Source organism: Misgurnus anguillicaudatus, chromosome 25 (assembly GCF_027580225.2).
Source record: "Misgurnus anguillicaudatus chromosome 25, ASM2758022v2, whole genome shotgun sequence".
Lineage (NCBI taxonomy): Eukaryota > Metazoa > Chordata > Actinopteri > Cypriniformes > Cobitidae > Misgurnus > Misgurnus anguillicaudatus.
In genome coordinates, this window is record NC_073361.2 from 26292955 (window position 1) to 26319589 (window position 26635).

Sequence of the window (26635 nt, forward strand, 5' to 3'; positions counted from 1 at the left end):
GTAATTATTCCAACCCTTTAGTATTCAAGAAACCAGTTTTAGATTGCTAAAAGGTTGAAATGTAATCCAGCATTTAACCTCTGACATTATAAAGACTCACAGTTAACCAACATATTTATATTCTCTTCTTCTCCTCCGAAATGAACACGATTATTATGTAGTTTATGTGGATTGAATAATTATTTTTAAATACTGTTTACATAAGCTTTGCAGTTTATGGATTAAGGATGTTTTTTGTGGCTGTAAAGAGAAATATTGTGCATGTAATTGTTTAAAGATAGTATGTCATTTGTCACTAATAAATCTTTTTTCCGGGTTTATTTGTGTAACTGTAAAGGAAGCCATTTGCCATAAACCATTTGTAGATTGATTTTTCGTTTAAAGTGTAAATTGTGTTGAACTATAAAAACATTGCTCTGTTATTGGATTAGCACTGATCAGCCTGACACAGCAACTGGCTGAATCAATGACGTGAATTTTAGGATAAATTATTTTTTATTCGATACATTTGGAAACATGTCACGTTGCAGAAGTTCCGATTCTGGAATTGTTCACGAGTTATAAAAATAGAGAAGTGGGTATGTTGTTTCTTTTTCTATATTTTCGTCTTTTTCTCTTCCTGTCTTGTATTATTTTGCAGCTGGATGCTCATAACCTAGATTCCTCTGTGTGTGCGTGTGTGGCCTTGGGCTGTTAATGTTTTGAAGTAAGGATGGAGGGCAAAGGCAGCCTTTGAACCTCTGCGTTTCTCCACATCCGAAATGTTCATGTGCTTTTGAGATGTGTGTTTGAGAATGTGAGATCAAGTCTCTTGGAAGTAGAGGATCGTTTCTGCATGGTTAAGCCCCAAAGCCAAACCCTGAAAAGCTGGACGATCTCATAAATCACTCTGACAGAACCGGAAGAGCCGTGAGCTCCTCATGTGTGTCTTCAACCTGCTCCTTGTACCTCAGTCAGCCTCACTATAGCAGAACGGAGAAAGTGGCCACCATTACGTGATCATTGTTAGTTTGTTGTATAGTGCTGAAGTGTGTCATGTTTTGTTAGTATTTTGGTAAAGTACTTTCTCATATCTCTTCATATGCAGTGGATTGAGGATTGTGTTGCTTGGAAATGACATTAAGATGTTACCGTTTCTGAGTTTTACCTCATTCGATCATTTATATTGTAGACAGAGTTTAACGTTAAATAGTTTTTTACTTTAAATACCTTAAATTTGCACACATTTTGAAGACATGTTGGTAACATTTTACTTGAAGGGGTGTTCATAAGACTGACATGACACCTTCATAATCATGATTTTATGCACATTTTTGACAACTGTCATTAAAGGAACAGTATGTAGGATTGTGGCCAAAACAGGTATTGCAATAACAAAACTTGTGGCTAAAACTGGTACTGCAATCACACAACTGGTGGCCAATACACAACATGACAACATAAACATCAGTTGAGGGCTGCAACTCCACTTTTTAAATGACAATATCCTGGCCGGACCACTGTTGTCAATGATATAAGTATTTGAAATGAAAATTATTTCTTAATGTCTAGTGACATATCAGGGCAATTTTATGATTAATTGATATACATTTCTTACATACTGCTCCTTTAAGTGTCATTTAATTATGTCATTTTTTTAATGCATTGTTTAAAATATCTTTGTTATGACAACTTGACATAAACCAATATATCATAACTTGTCATGACAACTTGACATTACCAAGACAACATAACTGACCATTTTTTTTTACCAGTAATACAAATTGAATTTGTCATTAAAATGTCATTAAGTGTTAATATTCTGTCATATAGTTTATAACAGCATCATGAATATTTTTCTTGACCTCAACTACAGTGGTACAACTATAATTTGTCATTAAAATGTCATTAAGTGTTAAGACTCTGTCATATAGTTTTATAACAGCATCATGAATATTTTTCTTGACCTCAACTACAGTGGTACAAATATAATTTGTCATTAAAATGTCAGAATGTCAGAACCCTCTTCGTGAGGAAGAACAAGTTTTGTTAGCTGTCATTTTTTATGACACAGCAACTGGCTGAATCAATGACGTGAATTTTAGAATAAATTATTTCTTTATCCGATAAATTTGGTATTGTGCACATATTTAAAGTTAAGTATAATCTTTTGACGTGTCTGTTGCATTTTGTTAAGGTATTTAAAATTATTTGACAGAGTATTAACACTATGACAAAACATTGGGACGTCCGATGACCGTTGAAAATACGTCCCTCCATCACATCCCGTCATGGGTAAAAAAAGTTCCAAAATGAAAATCCAACTGACGTCTTTGACGTCATCTGACCGTTAATCACACGTCTTTTCTGCACGATCCGTGCACGTCTAAAAATGTCCTCTTCTGGACGTTAATACATAAAACCTGTACATAAAATGTTGAATACATGCAAACTCAGACAAATATAGACATATACAAATGTATTCAAGCGTATATAAATGCATTTTAGGACATGTTGTGCATTTGTGAGGTCCAGTCGCGACTAATTTTGGACAGGGAGACGACGTTGCCGTCCGACCTATGTTTGGTGGGTAGACTTGACTTGACTTGACTTGACTTGACTTGACTTGACTTGACTTGACGAGTACAACAATGTCAAACATACAAAAGGATTCAGCACAGGACAAGACACACAGGGCTGGGGCCTTAAATAGGTAAACTAAACAAGATAACGAGGGAAGGTCAGGTGAGGGGAGTTAATCAATAATGAATAATTAACAAGGAGACAAGGGGGCGGGGCAGAGACAAGACACGGCAGCACACTACCCAAACAAAGTTCATGTACTGTCACACAAAACATGGGTACCCCCACAATCCTGCCACATGACTATAAACAACTATATGAATAACTATGACAAGACAGCATGATCATGACATTCTCATATTGAGCATTAACACAATTGTTTTAATTTAGGCCTAAGCCATTTAATTGAACCTTTTCTCTCATAGTCTTATGGTCTGTTTCTCTGTAGTTTCCACAGGCGAGTAAAAATAAGGTCTCATTTATAGCTTTTCACGAACTAGTACCTTTTTCGATTTTGCACACAGCAGGAATCTGCTTCTTTTGTTACTTTCCCTCCTGTCTTACTCCACACGTCTGCATCAACAAGACATGTCTGTCTTATCCTCCTGTCTATATAACAAGCTCTTTGTTAACATCCACCTCGGCTTAAAAGAGATAAAGCTTACGGCTGTGTTTTTGTTAAAACTCTCTTTTCTATACCTGCAAATATCGAACACCTGCATTGTGTAAATGTACACTGATCTTTCAATAGGTGATCCTTGCAGGTACAGCTTAGCTTTGTTAGGATTTACGAGGTTTTTGAGGGATTTTAGGGATTGACAGATGTCCTAAGTTTTATTATTGATGCTCTTTTCGTCTATTAAAGGTGCAGTGTGTATGATCTCTTGACAGAAATGCAAAACAATATACAAAACTTTATTATCAGGGGTGTATAAAGACCTTTTTATAATGAACTGTTATGTTTTTATTACCTTAGAATGAGACGTTTTTATCTTCATACACAGAGGGTCCCCTTACGTGGAAGTCACCATTTTGTGCCGCCATGAAGCCCTTAACGTACAAACTTTTTTTGCTAAGTTGTCTCCGTCAATTACATGATTTTCCATTGGCGGGTACCATAGCTTCTCTATGCGTTTCAAAACTAGGGGTGAGCAGGGCATTGAGCCGTTGGTTGCAATTCGCAACCTCACCACTAGATGCCGCTAAAATTTACACACTGCACCTTTAAGCAACTGTCTATTCCATTTAGTTCAGTTGGTACAATTGCTTAACATCAGTTGAGAGTTTAATACCCAATAAAAACACACATACCCTTAGAAATAGAGGTTGTAAAGGGGTTCTTCTCTGTGATGTTATAGAAAAAGCACTTTTGCACTATAAAAGGCTCTGCCAAATACTTAACACTATTCTGATATTGCGAGACAGCTTTTCACCTCAACAAGAAATCTTGTGATGTTTTAATATCACAAGATCTCAAAGCGTATGATCTTGTCACACCCCTAATAGGAACCTTTATTTTTGGACCAATTGTTTGTTTGGACTGATAGTTAAATAAAAAGCTTCAAATAAAAGTGTCTGCCGAATCCATACATGTAAAGATGTAAGCTAGAAACCACATTTCAGAAGATGTAATAATCTAGTTTGTAATGCTATTTCAGACGTCTTATCAAGTTTTTTATTTGTTCTGCTCTGTTCCAGATCAGCTTGACTGAAACAGTGCTGTTCCTGATACAGTACATGTCGAAAGACCTCGACAGTCGGGAGAAGACCATGGTGACGGGAGATTGCTGCTACCTAAACCCTTTAGTGAGGAGTACTTTCCGTTTCCTCGGTATGTCAGCGATTGCGCTACATTTTATGGATCTTTTTATGGAACTCTGTGCTTTCAACCCTGACATTTAATTTACAGTAAAACCGTACGAATTACTTTGAAGTGCTTGTCCCTGTCTACAGAAAAGGTTGCAACGGATGGTAAATACTGTGAAGTCTTCACTAAAGTAAGGTTCAAAGCACTTAAGACTCAGTCGACAGTCTTTGTTGCACACCAAAAGGAGTATAAGGCAACAGTTTTTAGGTCTCAATATGGCCTATACACTGTAAAAAAATAGCTGTAATTATGCAGCTGGTTACCAGTAACTTACTGTAGAAGATAAAGACTGAAAATGTTTCAAGTTCATTTAACTTTGAACAAACTGTTGCCAATAAATAACATAAATGTAAAATCTACAGTAAGTTACTGGCAGCTAGTTGCCAGTAAACCCCAGTAATACTGTAATTTCTACAGAAATTGTTTACAGTGTAGGTAAATTGGGAGGTTGCAAGTTGCAACCGCATGGGCCGGTTTTCCGGACATGGCTTATCCTAGTCACATACTAAAATGCGTGTTTGAGCTGCCTTTATTAAAAAACCAACCTGATCTAGGATGTCTTTTCCGTGTCACTCCCACGGATTTCTTCTGGCATTTAATGTATTGTTTTCTCATTGTTTTTTCCCATTGTCTTACCATTGTCGCTTGGGGTTGGGGTTAGAATCACTTTCTGTTACATTTTCAGACATCCTAACCCGAACCCCAACTCCAGGTGAGAATAGTTTTAAAAGTTGGTAGAAACCAATCAATACATAAAAGTACATCCTAACGCCAACCCCAAATCTAACTCCAACCCTAAGTGACAATGATTTGAAAATAGGAAAAAACAATGAGAAAACAATACATAAAATTACACAAGAAATCCGTGAGAGTGACACGAAAAAGACATCCGTGCTCCCTTCATGGAAAAAGCGGAATTCTGTGACATGGACACGGATAAAGTGATCACATTTTCTGTGACTATAACATGAATTTCCATGAGATCATGTTGTTAAAAACACCTTGTGACATATCTTAACATATATCAGTGCCATTGTTTTAGGATGCACTCCAGTATTGTTTTTTGTAAGGTTTGTTTGGAAAAACTACTTGAAGGGACACATTTTTTGAAAATATACTAATTTTCCAGAGTTAAACATTAATTTTTGGAGTTTTTTGGATTTAATCCATTGAATCTGATTAGATCATTGAATCTGATTAGATCATTGAATCTGATTAGACCATTAGCATTACGCAAAAAAATAACCGAAACAGTTTCAATATTTTTCCTTTTTAAAACTTGAGACTTCTGTAGTTACATCGTGTACCAAGAACGACAGAAAATTAAAAGTTAAAAGGCAGATATGGCTAGGAACTATACTTTTTGTTTTTTTTTGAGCATGATGCTAAATGGTCTAATCAGATTCAATGCATTATGCTAAGCTATGCTAAAAGTGCTAGCGCCAGACCTGGAGATCGGCTGAATGGATTCCAAAGTGGTAAAAACCAAACATATAACTCTAGGGGAGCTGAAAAATGAGCATTTTTCAAAAGTGGAGTGTCCTGTAAATGTCCTAATATAACGAAGGCCTAGTCCTGGATTAATCTAAACCCACATGACACCTCCTCTGACCGAGTCACATGTTCTTAATCCAGTTTAACAGATTAGGGACCAGTGAACTCGCTTACTTTCTCTCAATTTCATTCTTTACTTTTCTCTTCTTTGCTAACGTTTTCCCGTAAATGCTTTAATGTTTTCGTGAGATAAGTAGATGGTATTATGGGTTATTAGTCAGAGGAAATCCACTTCAGTCTTTAAATAATTTATGCATTTAGTGCTTCACTTTTAACTTGCATGCTTTATTTTTTTAGGAGCAATATAATTTAGTTTTATACAATTAAGGATCTTTAGTCATCTAAAGATTGTGCAACGTGCTTAGCTGTGTTGAAGACAAATCAGATCAGCAAAATTGTGTGTAAGCCTCCAAGGGTGTGAAGATCACCTCGATTCACCTGACAGCATCTGTCAATGTTCATAATCAACAAGTGTTACCTGAAAGAAATTTACAATGAGCTCTGAGAGCTTTCAGAGGGGCTCAACAAAGACTAAATAGATGTTGATTTTATCTTTAAAGGGAGCTGTTTTAAATATTATCTGAACAGGAAAGATGTGGGGAAATTATTAAAATATTTAAAAATATTAAAAAAGCAGGAAAAATTATGACTGTGTACACCAAATGTATTATAACTACCATATATAATCACCCATATAAGCAGTAGCTTGCTAAACAGGCGTGTTATGTCATGACAACTAATGCATTTTGTATGTTAGCAAAACTAATGACTTTTCAATTTTGGGTTATTCTTTAAAATAAAAAAAAAAATTGATGTCGTGATTATTTCCAGCCCAGGGAAACTGCTTCAAATGAAAGCATTTTAAAGAATGATGTTTCTCTATTTGAGGGCTGATGGCAAATCTCAACAGAAAGGCATCAAATGAGACCAGTTGCTTCATAACCTGAAGTCTCACTGGCTTGTGTTATTTGCATAATGACTCACACGGCGATGTTCTTTAGGAGAGATTAAATTTAGAAAATGGCTGTGGGTCATGAAGCACTCGCATTCAGCTTTGATGCTTGTGCAACGTCGTTCCATTCCTCTCTCATATGCGTTTGAGAGAAAAACTTGGTACGTGTTATCTTCACAAATGATCATTAAAGAAAACAGGAGACACTCTGAAAATACATTTGCGTTTGTATGCTACCAAAATCAGTAGTCGGTCAATAGCTTCTGTCTACCATCTATGTTCCTGAAGCTCAACTGGTGTGCATGTGTTAACAAAGGTCATGGGTTTTGATTCTCAGGGAAAATCTAATTATAGTTATCATATTCATAACTTTTTATATTTGAATAGGTGTTAATGTGCAAGAACAATGTATGTTCTTAATGTAAACCTTATTATGTGTATACAACTTAAGATATATACAATGATGTGCAAAAATATGTATTCACATCAGGAAGCATGCGGCACTTTGTTATTTTAGCGTTGTATGAATTTTTCTGCCAACAGTTGTGACAGCTGTTGACACAAGTCTTTCAATGAGTATAATAATGTCTTTGTCGAGGCTGCCATTCTGTTGAGCTAAAAAGATGATTATAAACAAGCAGAACATGACATTTTGGAATAAGGGAGAAGAATGAAGGGATTTAGGAAACAGCGATGACTTCCTGTTCTTCTGTTCAAAGGAGTTTTACAAATGGCAGTTATTAGCCGATGTATATATGAGGCAAAAAGACAAATGGGAAACTCATTTGTAATTTGTCCATTTTGGTTTTCTCACCTAAAGGATTATTAGGAACACCTGTTCAATTTCTCATTAATGTAATTATCCAGATTCAAGCTGATAGAAGAGCAACTTTGACTGAAATAACCACTCGTTACAACCGAGGTATGCAGCAAAGCATTTGTGAAGCCACAACACGCACAACCTTGAAGCGGATGGGCTACAACAGCAGAAGGCCCCACCGGGTACCACTCATCTCCACTACAAATAGGAAAAAGAGGCTACAATTTTCACAAGCTCACCAAAGTTGGACAGTTGAAGACTGGAAAAATGTTGCCTGGTCTGATGAGTCTCGATTTCTGTCAGAATTTTGTCTTGTTACCACTGTGGTGGTGGTGGTGTAATGGTGTGGGGGATGTTTTCTTGGCACACTTTAGGCCCCTTAGTGCCAATCGGGCATCGTTTAAATGCCACTGCCTACCTGAGCATTGTTTCTGACCATGTCCATCCCTTTATGACCACCATGTACCTATCATCTAATGGCTACTTGAAGCAGGATAATGCACCATGGCACAAAGCTTGAATCATTTCAAATTGGTTTCTTGAACATGATAATGAGTTCACTGTACTAAAATGGCCCCCACAGTCACCAGATCACAACCCAACACACAGTATCGGCAATATGTGCATCTGCTAAATGCATAAATGTAATGTAATCTGTGTCTGTAATCTGTCTTTGTTTTCTGCAGGTGTGTACCTGTTTGGCCTCTTCACCACAGACATCTTTGTAAATGCCGGTCAGGTGGTTACGGGGAACCTGGCGCCTTATTTCCTTACGGTGTGTAAACCAAACTTCACCGCCCTGGGCTGCCAGCAGGCGCTGCGCTACATCAGCCATCAGGAGGCCTGCACGGGAAACCAGGACGATATACTGCGCGCTCGCAAGACTTTCCCTTCAAAAGAGGCAGCGCTCAGCGTGTACGCCGCAGTCTATCTGGCTGTGAGTCATCCATCAATTTTTAATGGTTACTGCTTCCTTATCTGAAACTGTGCAGTCTAGTGTCAACATTACAGTTCATTATGTACTAAGGAGAAGTAATGAATTAGATTTACATTTTCTGCTGTAAATACAAGTGCTTTCAGAACCAATCATATTTTTTAGTATGCAAATGTTACATTGATATCATTACTTTGGGTTTAGTTATGATTGCCAAAGATTATTATAAGTCAGTAAGAGATTAAGGGGTTAGTTCACACAAAAATGAAAGATTTGTCATTATTTATTTACCTTTATGTAGCTCAAACCCCCATGGCTTTCTTTGTTTTTGGAACCAAAACCATTGTTATTGATAACCTCTCTCTCCCTGCACATTTTTCATGCCAGGACTGTTGTTTGCACATGGGCACTTGGAATATACGGCACAAGTCGCGTTGAGTTTTGTCGCAATGCTTTTGCATCTTTTAAAAGCTAGAGAAGAGTTGGTCACAATCCACTCCCATTGTAAACATCAAAACAACACTTTTTGAAAAATCTGCACTCGGATTTGGAAGATTCGGAAGAATTAAGAAAGCCATAAGAGGGTTATTTGGGTTATCTTTAACCCAGCATTTGGTCAAATAGCAGTTGAAGTAAATTAACCCATAAAATGTTTAAATTTGACCCAACAATGGGTTAAAACAACCCAGCATTTTGGGATGAAACAACACAGCACAAGTTAAATTACAATACAAGGTGCTGGGAAATGATTTTATTGCAATGATTATTGACTCTCTGTTTATTATTAAATTACAAAAAACGTACACTCACCTAAAGGATTATTAGGAACACCTGTTCAATTTCTCATTAATGCAATTATCTAATCAACCAATCACATGGCAGTTGCTTCAATGCATTTAGGGGTGTGGTCCTGGTCAAGACAATCTTCTGAACTCCAAACTGAATGTCAGACTGGGAAGGAAAGGTGATTTAAGCAATTTTGAGCGTGGCATGGTTGTTGGTGCCAGACGGGGCCAATCTGAGTATTTCACAATCTGCTCAGTTACTGTGATTTTCACGCACAACCATTTCAAGGGTTTACAAAGAAGGGTGTGAAAACGGAAAAACATCCAGTATGTGGCAGTCTTGTGGGCAAAAATGCCTTGTTGATGCTAGAGGTCAGAGGAGAATGGGCCGACTGATTCAAGCTGATAGAGCAACTTTGACTGAAATAACCACTCGTTACAACCGAGGTATGAAGCAAAGCATTTGTGAACCCACAACACGCACAGCCTTGAAGGCGGATGGGCTACAGCAGAAGACTTTACCGGCTACCACTCATCTCCACTACAAATAGAAAAAAGAAGCTATAATTTGCATGAGCTCACCAAAATTGGACAGTTGAAAACTGGAAAAATGTTGCCTGGTCTGATGAGTCTCGATTTCTGTCGAGACATTCAGAATTTGGCGTAAACAGAATGAGAACATGGATCCATCATGCCTTGTTACCACTGTGCAGGCTGCTGGTGGTGGTGTAATGATGTGGGGGATGTTTTCTTGGCACACTTTAGGCCCCTTAGTGCCAATTGGGCATCGTTTAAATGCCAAGGCCTACCTGAGCATTGTTTCTGACCATGTCCATCACTTTATGACGACCATGTATCCATCCTCTGATGGCTTCTTCCGGCAGGATAATGCACCATGTCACAAAGCTCGAATCATTTCAAATTGGTTTCTTGAACATGACAGTGAGTTCAATGTACTAAAATGGCCCCCGCAGTCACCATATCCCCACCCAATAGAGCATCTTTGGGATGTGGTGGAACGGGAGCTTCGTGCCCTGGATGTGCATCCCACAAATCTCCATCAACTGCAAGATGCTATCCTATCAATATGGGCCAACATTTCTAAAGAATGCTTTCAGAACCTTGTTGAATCAATGCCACGTAGAATTAAGGCAGTTCTGAAGGTGAAATGGGGTCAAACACAGTATTAGTATGGTGTTCCTAATAATCCTTTAGGCGAGTGTATATGCTGCCAATAACTTACGTTATTTCAAAGTTGGCAGTGCTTCTTTAAGCATCATTAGATTTCTCAAAACAGGGTTGCTTAATACTTTGTTCATTATTGAAGATAATGGAGGGTGAAAGCCATCAGTGGGGATTCGGCTTTGATCTGCTCGTGTTTAAATTCTGCAGGTATGAAGGTGAATTGTGCTCTCTTCCCAAAATAAGCACATCACGTACCCCCAATTGCATGCCAGCAGGTTTGCATGTTTAATTGATATGTATCTCAGCATCTGTGAGTGATCCTCACGAAACACGCCTAAGCTTCCAGAAGTGATGGCACCACGCAGAGCTGCTTTTCATTGCAGATGCAAAGTCACAGGAGCTTCATTTGAATTCTGTGCTCAGCCTCACATTGAGCCGAGCGCAAACACGGCTCAAAGTGTGATAGCGCGAACATGGGAGATTTGTGCTATAATAGGGACCGGGGGAAATAAGTTACGCTTATTATGACAATGAATGCTGCAGTCAACATTAACAAACCTTAGGCATGCTATCAATCAACAAGGAAATAAGAGTTAAGACTAGAATGAAAACCTAGTCATGGTGACCTTTTTGGTGATGGGTTAAGGCTTTAATTGGTCAGTGTCCTGCTTGAAGGACAAGACTGCATTGATATTCTGTTAACATTTAGGTTTGTTTATGACCCTGACCTCAAGTATATAACTTGTGCAATTATTTTAGCTCAACCACCTGAATTTAAAAAATCCCTGGGAATGTTTGGTTAAAGTTGATTGGCCTTGTTGCAAACTTTATTTTAAAAAGTTATTAACTTAAAGAGTGTTCTGATATTTGGCATGTTTTTCTGAACATTGCCAGTGCCGAACCGTACCAAAACCGTGACTATACATAAAACCGTGATCTGAACCGAGCCGCGAGCAGTGTGAATTGTTACACCCCTACTAGCCACCTCAAAAGACAAATGACTTTGTGGCCTCTGTAATTTTCAGGCAGCAGTTTAATTAGTCGTGTTGACCTGGTTAAGATGCGAGACGTCCCGCTCTGGCTTACACTGGAGACTTTCAAGGACAGAATCTGAAAATTAAGCAATAAGCATATGGCTCGTTTTAATCTTCTCTTTCTCACCCGCGATGCAGTCCAGATGTGCGGCATACCCACGAGGAAATCCCACTCCGCAGGGAGAGAATATTTTATGCCGGGCAGCTTGTCAAATCGCTGATGACTAACTGGTGGAAAGAATTACAGCATTTCAACAGGTCTAACATATTCAAGGAATCTGATTAGTGTCAGAAATGGCTTTATTGTGCAAATGAAGCTTTAAATTTTGTGCTTTCTGCAAGGTGAAAGTCTTCCTTGTGTCTAATAAAATTACTTTTAGTTTGTGTCGGGAGGGCCTTTTAGCTTTTTCTCTATTAATAACAGATTTAAGTGGCTGATAAAGTATAATAATGTTCTCCATGTGGAATATACAGGCAATTGATGTTTGTTTTAGGATACTCGCAGGTCTGGCTAAATGATAACATTAAGGGTAGTCTTGCATTTTCTTGCATAAGTTAAATGGGTTGTTAACAGGGTTGACTTTAAGGGCCCTATCTTGCACCCAGCGCAATTGACTTTGTCACTGACGCATGTATCATTTCGTATTTTGCACTGGCGCACAGCGGGTTTTTCCCTCCACAGATGCACGTCGGCAAACTAGGGAATAAACTTGCGCTCCCTGGACGGTTCAGCGCAAAAAAGGGGGCGTGTTCCGGCGCAAACCATCTCTTATGCTATTTTGCAGTTTCAAAAAACAATTGCGCTACTAACCAAAAAAAAACTAGTCTAAAGTCAGTGGGGCGTTGCGTGTGGCTCATTATGCTATTTTAAGGGCGCATGCTTGACCATAATGTATAGCGTGCACAACGCGCATTGCTTATCTAATCTATACAGATGCAACAGTTATTTTTGCAAATCATAAATTGTTACAATAAAAAATATAAGATAAGGGAAATCATTAAATCATAAATTGTTACAATAAAAAATATTAAGAGATAAGGGAAATCATTGTGGTGAGCATTGTGGTAGTTTTTATTTATTTTGTGTGGCAGCGTTAAACAATTCTCATGCAAATAACGATTAAAATATTTTCATAAGTTTGTTGTGTGGCTGTATTACGTTTATTTTATGTAAATAATAATTAAAATGTTTTCATAAGAAACCTTAATGTATGTGAACTTGATTTGTAAGTGTACTTTGGGGTTGGACCTTGCTTGCGTTTCTTGTGTCCGATTTCAAAGCCCCCAAACCCTTTCAGCGGTGGGGGTGGACGCAGCGATGTCCTCCTGTGTTCCCGGCGTGCCCGATTTATGCTGGCAAGCTTGGGATCCCCCCGTCTCCTGACTTCATTGTAGTGCTTGGGGCAGCTGATGAGACAGTTGCGGCTATTTCCTCTCACGCCTGTTTAACCGACGCTGATTTGGGGGGTTTCTCCCATCCCCATACAAAACAACTTCTCTGTCTTTGACTGCTCTTACAAGAACGTCGGTCTCCTCGACTGTGAACCGTTCCTGGCGTGCGCCTGGTAAATCCGCCATGGAACTTGCGCCCTTGCGTTTAAAGGGAATGTTGGATAGCGTTCTGATTGGTTTATTTGACGTTACGCCCAAACCACACCTATGAATAATGAACCTACTTCAGACCAACCCCTTATTGATTTGCGCCCGGCGCAAGACTTATTTCTCCCGCCGGGAAAATAGCAACAGCGCCAAGATCCGCCCACAAAGTCACTTGCGCTTTGCGCTTCGCACTTGCATTTCAGATCGTTAAAATAGGGCCCTATGAGTGTAAATTGAGTCTCACATTATAAAAATTTTATTCAAACAAAACTTTAATAGTTAACATTTTTGACTTTATATAATGATTCTCTCAAGTCTTGGTGACCAGTCCCTATTAAACAATAAAGAAAGTAAGACATCTTTTTTTATACATAGTTTAGTATCCTACTATTATTTTTGGCAGAATTCATCATTATAATTAACTTAATTAGTTCCTGGATTTTGTATCACCATAGTCCCTAAACGTATATAAATGCAGAAAATAGGATTCAAATCCAAAACATGTTTCCCCATTTTGTGCCCCCCACTTCTCAAATCAAAGTTACACCTTTGTTTCAAGATGCATATTGTGATATATTGCGGTATTTTTGATCGGCGCTGTAAAAAACATCTGAAGATTTTCGGATGAAAATGGCCCAAAAGAGCATGCTGCACCATTTGGGATTCGCCCTCCGTCTGTGCGTGCACGTTTAAGTGCACTCAGTAGTGCATACACGGAGAGCCGCGTTTTTAAAAAGCAAGTGAACATAAAATCTTACAAACACATACAAACAAAATGATCTCCACAGTATTCTTTTTCTAATAAAAATATTTGTTTATGTCTTAAATGTATGTATAGATTACAGTCAGTAACCAGTCAGTGCTTATTTGGTCTTAAAGAGACAGTAACCTCAATTAACCTACTTAAGTCTTTGTCATTAATGTAAATCAAACAACCCAAGACAAAGAGAAAATCACTTCTGTAGCTCTAAAAAATAATAATTATATTTAATTTATACAATAAAGACAGTGTTATGATTTATTTGATTCGATTTCTGTACCTAATGCTAATTTTAGACCTTATTAAAGGCGCTCTAAGCGAATCTGCGAGACGTCAGTTTTTGTTGATGTTTGAACTGTTTTCAAACAAATGGAGCGTAGCCAACTCCTCCCTGAAAATTGTCATTTAAAAGGTATAGTTGCAGCCAACTGATGTTTATGTTGTCATTTTGTTTATTGGCCACCAGTTGTGTAATTGTAGTACCAGTTTTAAACCACAAGTTTTGTGATTGCAATACCAGTTTTGGCCACAATCCTATATACTGTTCCTTTACCTTAAAATATAGATACCACAAAAAAGCCCATTAAGTCAACATTAATCAAAGTGAAATAGTCAGTATGCTCTAAAATGTATCTATATTAAATGTTTAAATATAGACCAATACAGGGAAAAATATCACAGCATATCAATATTTCTGCACAGCCCTAGTATCACTTTGTCAGGTATCATGGACTCCAAATGTGTGTATTATATATGTGTTTATGCAGTCTTAGATTTCCAAAAATATTGAAAATAGAGGCTTTTAGTTATACAATCTATAAAAGCTGTTATTTAAACCAGCCTATTATTTAAACTTAGGTATTTAATAGTACACCGCTGAACAAAACATCTCTGAGCCATTTCTGTAGCTGAACTAATGCAGCGACACCAAGGTCATAGGTTCGATCCCTGTGCACATATTGATAAAACATACTGCAGATTGAATGCACTATATAGGTTGTTTTGGATGAAAGCATCTACCAAATGCATTAAAGTAATTTTTGTAACAGCTTGCTGCAAATGAATAACAATGAAAGGAACTAATGCTTTGTGCCGCAGTAGAGGCGAGCTCTGTCTGTTTTATCCTCCAACAAAACCAAACCAAACACTCATACATATTAAGATTTGAGGACACAGAAAATGCTTGCTCACACCCACTCCCTCCGGAGGCGCAATGAAAATGGGTCACATTGTGACAATGACCTCCGAATTCCTAAACGAATAGATAAAAAACTAAAAGAGAGATGGTGGACTTAAAGTCAAAGTAACAATTACTATGTTTGTGGGGTGTGATGACTGATAATCTTCGACCTTCAGCATATACACCGACACACACTGCAGAATGAGTCAACAGAAATGTCCCATTTGTCTCACTTTTATCCAATTTGCTATACTGTCCCTTTCAAAGTCACAACCAAAGTCTCCTTCGGATTAAAATGAGTGTTGGGTGGCTGTTAGTTCGTTTGTGAACATACATGAAGTCACGTTCTTCATAGCGTTTTTCTTCACTTGCATTTCCTTTTAGTTTAACTTTAATTACTCACTTAGTTAGAAGATTAGTTACTGTTTAGTGTCACCTGTATCTAGTTTGGTTGCCCTTGCTCTACCACTGTTTATATAGCCTAGAGATTTTGTTGTCTCTCGTTGGTTTTGGTCTTTAGGACTTTTCCCTGTGCCATTCTCCATGTACTATACACTCACCTAAAGGATTATTAGGAGCACCATACTAATACTGTGTTTGACCCCCTTTTGCCTTCAGAACTGCCTTAATTCTATGTGGCATTGATTCAACAAGGTGCTAAAAGCATTCTTTAGAAATGTTGGCCCATATTGATAGGATAGCATCTTGCAGTTGATGGAGATTTGTGGGATGCACATCCAGGGAATGAAGCTCCCGTTCCACCACATCCCAAAGATGCTCTATTGGGTTGAGATCTGGTGACTGTGGGGGCCACTTTAGTACAGTCAACTCATTGTCATGTTCAAGAAACCAATTTTAAATTATTCGAGCTTTGTGAGATGGTGCATTATCCTGCTGGAAGTAGCCATCAGAGGATGGGTACATGGTGGTCATAAAGGGATGGACATGGTCAGAAACAATGCTTAGGTAGGCCGTGGCATTTAAACGATGACCAATTGGCACTAAGGGGCCTAAAGTGTGCCAAGAAAACATCCCCCACACCATTAGACCACCACCACCAGCCAGCACAGTGGTAACAAGGCATGATGGATCTATGTTCTCATTCTGTTTACACCAAATTCTGACTCTACCATCTGAATGTCTCAACAGAAATTGAGACTCATCAGATCAGGCAACATTTTTCCAGTCTTCAACTGTCCAATTTTGGTGAGCTCGTGCAAATTGTAGCCTATTTTTCCTATTTGTAGTGGAGATGAGTGGTACCGGGTGGGTCTTCTGCTGTTGTAGCCCATCCGCCTCAAGGTTGTGCGTGTTGTGGCTTCACAAATGCTTTGCTGCATACCTCGGTTGTAACGAGTGGTTATTTTAGTCAAAGTTGCTCTTTTATCAACTTGAATCAGTCGGCCCATTCTCCTCTGACCTCTAGCATCAACAAGGCATTTTCACTCACAGAACTGCCACTTACTGGATGTTTTACCCTTTTCACACCATTCTTTGTAAGCCCTAGAAATGGTTGTGTGTGAAAATCCCAGTAATTGAACTGATTGTGAAATACTCAGACCGGCCCGTCTGACACCAACAACCATGCCACGCTCAAAATTGCTTAAATCACCTTTCTTTCCCATTCTGACATTCAGTTTGGAGTTCAGGAGATTGTCTTGACCAGGACCACACCCCTAAACGCATTGAAGCAACTGCCATGTGATTGGTTGATTAGATAATTGCAATAATGAGAAATTGAACAGGTGTTCCTAATAATCCTTTAGGTGAGTGTATATTAATGACTTTTTCTGTGATATCTGCGTCATGTTGGATGTGTTGGGTGGCACCACAACTCCAAAAATGTTTGGGCAAAAGTCATGAGTTATTTTGTGTGTCTTTGGTTTCAGATGTACATCACATTTACAGTGAAAGCCAAAGGAACTCGTCTGGCTAAACCAGTCACGTGTCTGGGTCTGGTGTGCCTAGCCTTTCTCACCGGTATTAACAGGGTGGCAGAATACCGCAACCACTGGTCTGACGTCATTGCTGGATTCATCATCGGTGTGGCCATAGCCACATTTCTTGTAAGTACATCATGTCAACAAAAGTTTAATATTAACAAGATGCTTCACTGGTATTGATATGAATAAGGGGGAGATTGCACTGGTCCGAATGGCTGCTTCAGTCCCGCCTCCCAGTAAAAAGAGCCATTCGTCAACCTTTAAAGAACAGAGTCCCCTGAGAGAGGGACAGGACTTGTTCCTGGAGGTGTTGCACATATGGCTTCCTTAAAGGAATTTGATCATGCTTCTTTAAAGAGCAACTATGGTCCGATTCACGATTTTACATTTCCTTTGGTGTGTTAGTGTGTATTAGTACATGTTAAAGATATGCAAAAGGTACAAACCCCAAAGTGCAAAATGACGCGAGATATTGTTTCCCCGTAAATCTCTTTTCTTGCACTACAACAACACAAGGATTGTAGGCAACAGTTTTCTTCCTGGGATTGGTTATGTAGACAAGACTGACATTATCATAATTTCTCTTGCTTTGGACTCACAGCCTGTAAGTTAACTACTGTTAGCATTGCATTTTGAGCGAATCTTTCAAACATGGTAGGGAGCGTCACATTTCCTGCTGATGTCAGAGGTTTTCAGGCCAATCACAACGTATAGATTAGCTGGCCAATCAGGGACACAGAGCTTTTCAGATTGAAGAGATTTGTACAAAATCAGAGGGTTATGTACGGTATGTGGAAAATAATGTTTTTTAACTATAAACCACGCAAACACATTGTATTTTAACAAATATACAAAATAACGTTTTTTAGCAATGAAATAGGTGCTTTTTGAATTACAATCCACAAGGTTGGGTTCATTCTTTTTTGACCCAACGCTGGGTTGAAAATAGCCCATCATATTTAAAGGGTAGCCTATATCTGAGTATAGGCAGTATTGGTGCTGATGTGCTAAAATTTTGTCCGGTTGGATTGTCCTGTTTTGCATCTTGCTGGCATACCAGCCAACAGAGAGATGTAAGAGCATGAATCCTCTTCAAAGGCTATGAGTGTGATTTATGAAAGCATTTTGCATTCATTTTGCTTCTTCAAACAATGTGATAAACTGACACGCTCCAATAACTGAAAATTCATTTGTGTGTCATTTGTCCCATTGGAAACCCATTTTAAAAGATATCTGCCCCATTTACAGTACACATTGATGAGTCTGTGTCTCTCTTTGGCTGGAAGGTGCATATATGATGAATATAAATCATTAATTTAATATGTGACCTACTTTAGACCCGGTTTGCTGTGTAGGAGAGCTTCTTATTACCAATCCAGCATTATCAGCTTCTGTACATAAGGCCATGAAAGTCAATGCTGAGCAACAACCACATGAATACACATTTAAATGAGAGACGGTGAAATAAACAAACTAAACACGATAATGAGGCTCTGTCCGTCCATTTATCTGTCTATCCATCTCTATACATCCATCTATCTGTCTGTTTGTCTATCTATCTGCCCACCCATCCATCTCCATCCACCCGTCTTGTCTGTCTGCTTGCCCATCTCTATCCATCCATTTGTCTGTCCATCTGCCCACCCATACATCTCTATCCATCCATCATCTGTTTGTCTGGTTTTCTGTCGGTCCATTTATCTGTCTATCCATCTCTATCCATGGATATATCTGTCTGTTTGTCTATCTATCTGCCCACCCATCAGTCTCCATCCACTCGTCTTGTCTGTCTGCCTGCCCATCTCTATCCATCCATTTGTCTGTCCATCTACCCACCCATACATCTCTATCCATCCATCCATCCATCTATCTGTCTGTCTGTTTGTCTGTCCATCTGCCCACCCATACATCTCTATCCATCCATCATCTGTCTGTTTGGTTTTCTGTCGGTCCATTTATCTGTCTATCCATCTCTATACATCCATCTATCTGTCTGTTTGTGTATCTATCTGCCCACCCATCATCTCCATCCACCCGTCTTGTCTGTCTGCCTGCCCATCTCTATCCATCCATTTGTCTGTCCATTTGCCCACCCATACATCTCTATCCATCCATCCATCCATCCATCTATCTGTCTGTCTGTTTGTCTATCTATCTGCCCACCCATCCATCTCCATCCACCTGTCTTGTCTGTCTGCCTGCCCATCTCTATCCATCCATTTGTCTGTCCATCTGCCCACCCATACATCTCTATCCATCCATCATCTGTCTGCCTGGTTTTCTGTCGGTCCATTTATCTGTCTATCCATCTCTATACATCCATCTATCTGTCTGTTTGTCTATCTATCTGCCCACCCATCATCTCCATCCACCCGTCTTGTCTGTCTGCCTGCCCATCTCTATCCATCCATTTGTCTGTCCATCTGCCCACCCATACATCTCTATCCATCCATCATCTGTCTGCCTGGTTTTCTGTCGGTCCATTTATCTGTCTATCCATCTCTATACATCCATCTATCTGTCTGTTTGTCTATCTATCTGCCCACCCATCCATCTCCATCCACCCGTCTTGTCTGTCTGCCCGCCCACCCATCTCTATCCATCCATCTGTCTGTCTGTTAGTCCATCTGCCGCTCATCCATCTCTATCCATCCATCCATCATCTGTCTGTCTGGTTTTCTGTCAGTCCATTTATCTGTCTATCCATCTCTATACCTCCATCTATCTGTCTGTCTGTTTGTCTATCTATCTGCCCACCCATCATCTCCATCCACCCGTCTTGTCTGTTTGCCTGCCCATTTCTATCCATCCATTTGTCTGTCCATCTGCCCACCCATACATCTCTAATCATCTATCATCTGTCTGTCTGGTTTTCTGTCAGTCCATTTATCTGTCTATCCATCTCTATACATCCATCTATCTGTCTGTCTATTTGTCTATTTATCTGCCCACCCATCCATCTGTGTGTCTGCCTGCCCGCCCATCTCTATCCATCCATCTGTCTGTCTGTTAGTCCATCTGCCGCTCATACATCTCTATCCATCCGTCTATCTGTCTGTCTGTCTGGTGGTCTGTCGGTCCATTTATCTGTCTATCCATCTCTATCCATCAGTCTATCCGTCTGTCTGCCCGCCCATCTCTATTCATCCGTCTAACTGTCTGTCTGTTTGTCCAGCTGCCCGCCCATACATGTCAATCCATCAACTATCTGTCCATCATCTATCCATCCATTTATCTGTCTGTCCATTTGTATGCCCATCCATCAATCTGTTTTTCCGTCTGCCCATCATCTATCTGTCTTTTAGTCTGTCTGTCCATTAATCTGTCTATCCATCTCTATCCATCCATCTATCTGTCTGCCCGCCCATCTCTATCCATCATTTATCTGTTTGTCTGTTTGTCTATCTTCCCACCCATCATCTTAAGGTCTGTCTGTTTGTCCATCTCAACTATCTGTCCATCATCTATGTGTCTATTGGGCTGTCGGTCCATCCTTCCATCTATCCATCCATCCATCCATCCATCCATCCATCCATCCATCTATTTTAACCTTGTTGCAGAAAGTGAAATCACAAGTAGTTCAGTTTCTCTTTTTAGTAAGACTCCATGCTGCACAAAATCACTGTTCTTTCTCTTTTATCTCACAGTAACACAAGCTTCTCTCTGACTGTGCAGCACATACTTTGCACATAAAGACTTTGTATAAAGTTTGTTCGCTTTGTAGGATTGTGTGCTTCATTTACAGTGCAGCTCGTATTGATGTTATATCGAGACTTATCCCAGTCAAGAACCGCTCGAGTTCTTCAGATTGTGTGTTGTTTCCTTCCGGCTCTGTGACAGCAAACAATGACTGTCATACATCACGTCCAGGGAATTGATGTTCTTTAAAGCACCACTGCTTTTGTATCATTTCAGTTTTTTGTTTCTATTACCAAAAATAATGGTAGCTTAGCTCTACTTGATTACTTTCTACCCTCTCTGAACCTTTGAATTAAAAAGATTTTTGCTACAGTCTTCTATACAGTATGTAAATTGCCTCTGTTTGTCCGTGATTGGCGTACATTTGCATACTGGTGTAGTTCAGTCTCAGATTTATCAATTTGCCAAAATGCTGAAAAGTTGTGGATGGCTGTTATATTATACATTAACGTCTTGTTTTTAAAATACTAACACTGTAACACTAAACAACACATTTTGGCAGTGGTAGTAAACCTTACAAAATGTTACATCTTATTGTATTCTTATTTTAAAGATATGCAAATCTTATAAAATACCAGTGCATAATACAGCTCATTTAAATGATGATGTCACAATGTTTTCCACTTTTTCAGGTGGTTTGTGTGGTCCATAACTTCAAAGGCAAACAGCTGCTAAATGAAGACCCTCCACAGGACCCTCTAAGCAACAATCCCAATTTCAGTTCACCCAGACTCGACAGTCCCCTAGAAAAGTACATCGCCTCACAGGTACAGAGCACACTATACAAAACCCACACCAAATACTGAGGAAATCAGGCTTTCAGATGCATGCTCCATAAACACACCCCGTGTGGGTCGCGAGTCTGTTAAATCAACTCTCAGGGGTCCTAAACGTATCAGTCTGAGGGCCTTTGCCGTCAAGATGTTTCAAAGACCTCTTATGTCCCTCAGGTGTCAGAATTGAGAATAGAAGATGAGGAGACTCACACTCTGAAAGAGCGTCTCCTGAGTTTCTTTAGCTGGATCGCCGGCAAAAACAGCCGCTTCAGACACCTGCAGAGCACAAGGCAATAAACGTATGCGCACCTGTGTGAGACGGCCCAGCTGCCAAACCTCTGGAGTAAACCGATGTGTCATTAAAACCCAATCATGTTCAATTTGTCCGAACAAAACGGTTATCTGTACCCAATGTTCCCTCTCATTTTTGTTCATGTTGAGCAAAACCTTATTCGACCAGCACTTGAGAAATATATAGTGTCTACATTTACATTTATGCATTTGGCAGACGCATTATTCAAAGCAACTTACAGTGCATTCAAGCTATACATAATTTATCATTATGTGTTCCCTAGGCTTCAAACCTACATCCTTTTTTATGCTCTACCAACTGAGCTTCATATACATAACAGACTGTATTTACTGTATAATTTATGTACATTTTTACTTCATGAGTCTAACCCAGAGGGTTGGCATCTTTGGCTGAAAGATCTCTGGTCAGTCTTGTTGCATCTGATCTTCTTCTGAACTTCTTTCTAAAGCTATTTAACTCTTTCCCCCCAATAGACAAGTTATCTCGTCAATCCGCAATACCGCTATTAAGACCCTCTGTTTAAAAAAAAAAAACGTTTCATCATACCTTCATTAGTTCTCTTTTATCACCTCTCAAATATGGGTATGTTTCTTCAAAAACACAAAATTTTGAGCAAAAGCTGAGATAATTCCATTTTTGTAAAGAACTTTAAATAGAGATCAGATGCAGAGCGATCCTCAAAACTTAGACGGACATACAGCTGTTTGCCCTAGGGCGATACTTTCAGGTTTTAAAAGTTGCTGAATTATCCACCTGGTTGATAATAGCTGTATTGCGGATTGACGAGATAACTTGTCAATGGCGGGGAAAGAGTTTAAAAATTGGCAATCGGAATCGACCATGAAAATTCTTAATCGGTGCATCGGCAATAAAATGTTTTTTTAAAAAATGGTTATTTGTGGAAACGAAAACTGTGAAAAAACTTTTGTAGCACCTTTATTTTTTAGATTGTAATTCCAAAATGCTGCATCTCAATTTAACACAAAGTTTAAAGAGGTCATACAGCATCATACAGTGTTAATTTTGAGCTCTTTAAGCAGATCTTGCATTTAATACCTTGGTTCATCGGTTGATGAAATATCGGTGTTTATTTAGGCTTGCACGAAAGGGAAAATTTAATATTTTCAAGGATTTTCACAGCTATTCGTGACAGCTCATCCTTAATTTTCCTAACACATCCCAGCTTTTGTGATGTAATGAGAATTCCTTGCACGTACTGTATATTTCTTGTATTCTCTGTCACAGTCACAGCTCCAGAATCCATTTACTGCAAAGCTGATGTTGGTGTTCAAGTTTGGTGACCTAAAAACTCTTAAAAGCAATTCTGTACCTTGAATAGAAGATGAATTTACCACTAAGCCCTCAGAGACTTGAAAATCCACCATTTTTAGGTGCTGCCGTTTGCATTTAGAGCCCCTATGTGTTAGTTTTATACTTTGCGGCAGAGAAGAGACTTAAACCTCCTGTTAAGTTTTTAATTAAAACACAAAGCCACTGATCCCCTTTGACTATCAGTATATAGCAAATCTGACCCGTTAAACCTGTTTATTTACAAATGTTTAATGAATAATCCTACAAGTAAGCAAAGAAGAGAAGGATTTATACCCAGACTGTCGTGTTGATTTGTCTATATGAGGGATTAAATGTTCCCGTTTGCTTATTTGGTTGCAAACGTGACCTGCTGGTAGTTTCTTAAAAGTTTATTGATATGTCACAATGAAATAAGTAGGATATAAAGACTCTTTCCACCAATACAAATGCTAACATCACATTTTTCCTTTAGTCTAGCGTGCCGATTCGAAATAGATATGTTATTGTGATGTTCATCCGTAGCGAAGTCCATATAGATGAAGGCTGAATCTCGTAATGTACCGTGAAGCTTCTGAGATGAAAAACAGAATATTCCACTTTGCTTCTTATGATATATTCCCAGGACAGATTGCTGTCAAATCCCATAATGCCGCTGATAGCAGCTGGACAAGCCGGAGAAAATTCACATCTCGGGTTTGTCTCTTTAAATCACGAAGACCGTGATCACACAAGACATCACTGAAAGCAAAAGATGATTTGTTTGGCGAAAACCATCTCGCATGCCCAGCCGAGGTCACAGTTTATATATCAACGTTATAACCAGGGGAATGATTTTCTGTGATGCCAGATGAACTCACTTAATATCAAGCTATATTATTTATAAATGCAGTATGATGCATTAGCCCAGTGCATCTGTATACTATCATTATCATTACATCATTTTAAATTTAACTACAGATTCCTTTCAACTCCTATTTGTATATATGCATAAAAAGCGTGTAAATAAATGTCGTTTCGGACTAAAGTATAGTTTTTTAGTCTTGCTATGTACAAATTATAATTGACGAGTTATCTTGTCAATTAAGAGAAATCGCCTTCCTGCCAATGACGAGAATTTCCGGCTTTCCGCAATACCGCTATTATACACCAGGTGGCGCACTTCCGCAACTTTTACAACCCGGAAGTATCGCCTCACGTGAAAGAGAAAGAGCTCCGCGTATGTTTTAAAGACCGCTCTGCATCTGATCTCTATCAAAAGTCCTTTGCAAAAATTGAATTATCTCAGCTTTTTGCTCAAAAATGTGTGTTTTTGAAGAAACCTCCCCATATTTGAGAGGTGATAAAAAGAGAACTAATGAAACGTTTTTTTTTTTTTTTTGAAAGCAGAGGGTCTGTTGTTTAATTAGATATATTGTGTTTTTATATATTTAAAACACTGGCGAGGAAAGAGTTAAAAACTGCCTCCTTACCTTACCCTGGTGTATTTAAATTACATTAGCTTTACATTTAGGTATTTAATAGACACTTTTGTATGAAGTGAGGAAAACAACATTTGAAAGCAATTTGTCTTACAGATGCAATAATATGAGAAAGGCTATATAAAGTTTTATCACACGGTTGGAATGCTTGATTCTGATTGGCTAGTCACGACTTGCAGGTATGTTATTCCCAGATAACAACTGCTCAAAACTAATAGCACAAGCTAACCCAAATGCTGCAAATCATTTTAACAGGTACAGTTTAAAATTACACAAAAATAAAATCTAAATGTCTTATAAATGCCTTTTAACTCTTTCCCTACCAGCATTTTTTTTAAGTTGACAGCCAGCGCCAGCATTTTTTATGATTTTCACAAAAGTTTAATGCCTTCCAGAAAATTTTCTTCTTTAAATATATAAACAAAAAATATATTAAATGAAAGAACATACTCTGCATCAAAAAAAAGTTTCATCCTACATTCATATTTCTCTTTTTATTCAAAAACACAGAATTTTGAGCAAAAAACTGAGATCAGATGCAGAGCGATCTTTAAAACATACACAGAGTTCTTTCTCTTTCACGTGAGGCGCTACTTCCGGGTTGTATAAGTTGCTGAAAGCCAGAAATTCTCGTCTTTGGAAGGGATGCGTTTTCTCTTAATTGACGAGTTATCTTGTCAATGGTGGGAAAAGAGTTAAATATATAAACATACAATATATCAAATGAAAAATCAGACCCTCTGCTTTCAAACTAAAAGCTGTTTTATCCTACCTGTTCTAGGTTTCTTCAAAAATGCCAAATTTTGAGCAAAAAGCAGAGATAATTGCAGTTTTGTGAGAGACTTGTGATAGAGATCAGATTCAGAATTTTTAATGTTTGGCCTGGATAATTCACCTTGTGTATAATAGCGGAAATATGGATTGCCGTAAAAACTGGTCATTGGCAGGAAAGCATTTTCTCTTAATTGACGAGTTGACTTGTCAATGGTGAGGAAAGGGTTAAAAACAAATATGACATATTTACAAATTATTAATCGCATGTTTGTGACATTTGAACGTCTTGTCTTAAAACTGAAAATAAATGGGTTGTAATAAACGGGATACAAGTCACAGTGGCGGGGCTTAATTTTGCGATACAAACTGATGCCTATACAATATCCCTTAAATAAAGTTACACCTTACAGAGTTTGAAGTTACATTTCACACTTGATAATGATTTATAATCTAAGCTGTCAACATACGATTTTATGCGAAATGTCATTTTGACGTCAATTGACTTCAAAGATAAGTGCGTAACCTAACTTTGTTTTAAACATAGATGGCTATAGTCTTAGGGAATTGTTTACACTTGGTATTAAGATGTGTTTTCATTGATCGGATCTGGACGAGAGAGACGCATAACGTTTACACCTGGTATTTAAATCCGTCACTTTTGTCCACTTTCGACCGCTTCTATCCTGATTACTGTGAGGGGATGGTCTGTGGAAACTAGGGCTGTCAACGAATATTCTAAATTCGAATATATATTCGAATAGTTAAAAAACAAATTTCGAATATGAAAATTAATATTTTAATAATTTTTTTTTTAAAGCCCGCTGTAGTAGAGACGTGGCTGTCTGCTTTGTGAGTGGGCACACTAGTGCGCCTGGTTCAGGGACAGGTCACAGTAGTCACACTGTCTGTCATGTTAAAAGTTGATGCGTCTTGCATGGAAGATTGCAGAAAGTCGACCGCAGCAGAGAAAGCGATTTTAACCCCCAAAAATCGAAAAAGCTATGACTTTGTATTTTGGTCGGTAGGAGGTAAAATTGTTGAGCATGAGACTGATCAGTGTCGTGGATGGAGCAGGCTTCAGGGAGTTTTGTCAAGCAATGTAACCGAGG

General features: G+C 38.7%; 1 protein-coding gene across 6 annotated transcripts in view; it reads left to right on the forward strand.

Moving 5' to 3' along the window:
- The window catches only part of plppr5b (phospholipid phosphatase related 5b), a 68854-nt gene that overhangs the window by 28665 nt on the left and 13554 nt on the right, over nt 1–26635 (forward strand). For 3 of the 6 annotated variants that reach the window (XM_055182345.2, XM_055182339.2, XM_055182341.2), the window contains 5 exons: nt 4261–4393; nt 8442–8692; nt 17122–17298; nt 21507–21641; nt 21825–21949. In XM_055182345.2, the coding sequence (XP_055038320.2) occupies nt 4261–4393; nt 8442–8692; nt 17122–17298; nt 21507–21641; nt 21825–21947 (819 nt within the window). In that variant the 3' untranslated portion in view covers nt 21948–21949. The remainder of the gene's footprint in view (nt 1–4260; nt 4394–8441; nt 8693–17121; nt 17299–21506; nt 21642–21824; nt 21950–26635) is intronic. The other 3 variants (XM_055182344.2, XM_055182342.2, XM_055182343.2) reach the window with 1 other exon arrangement.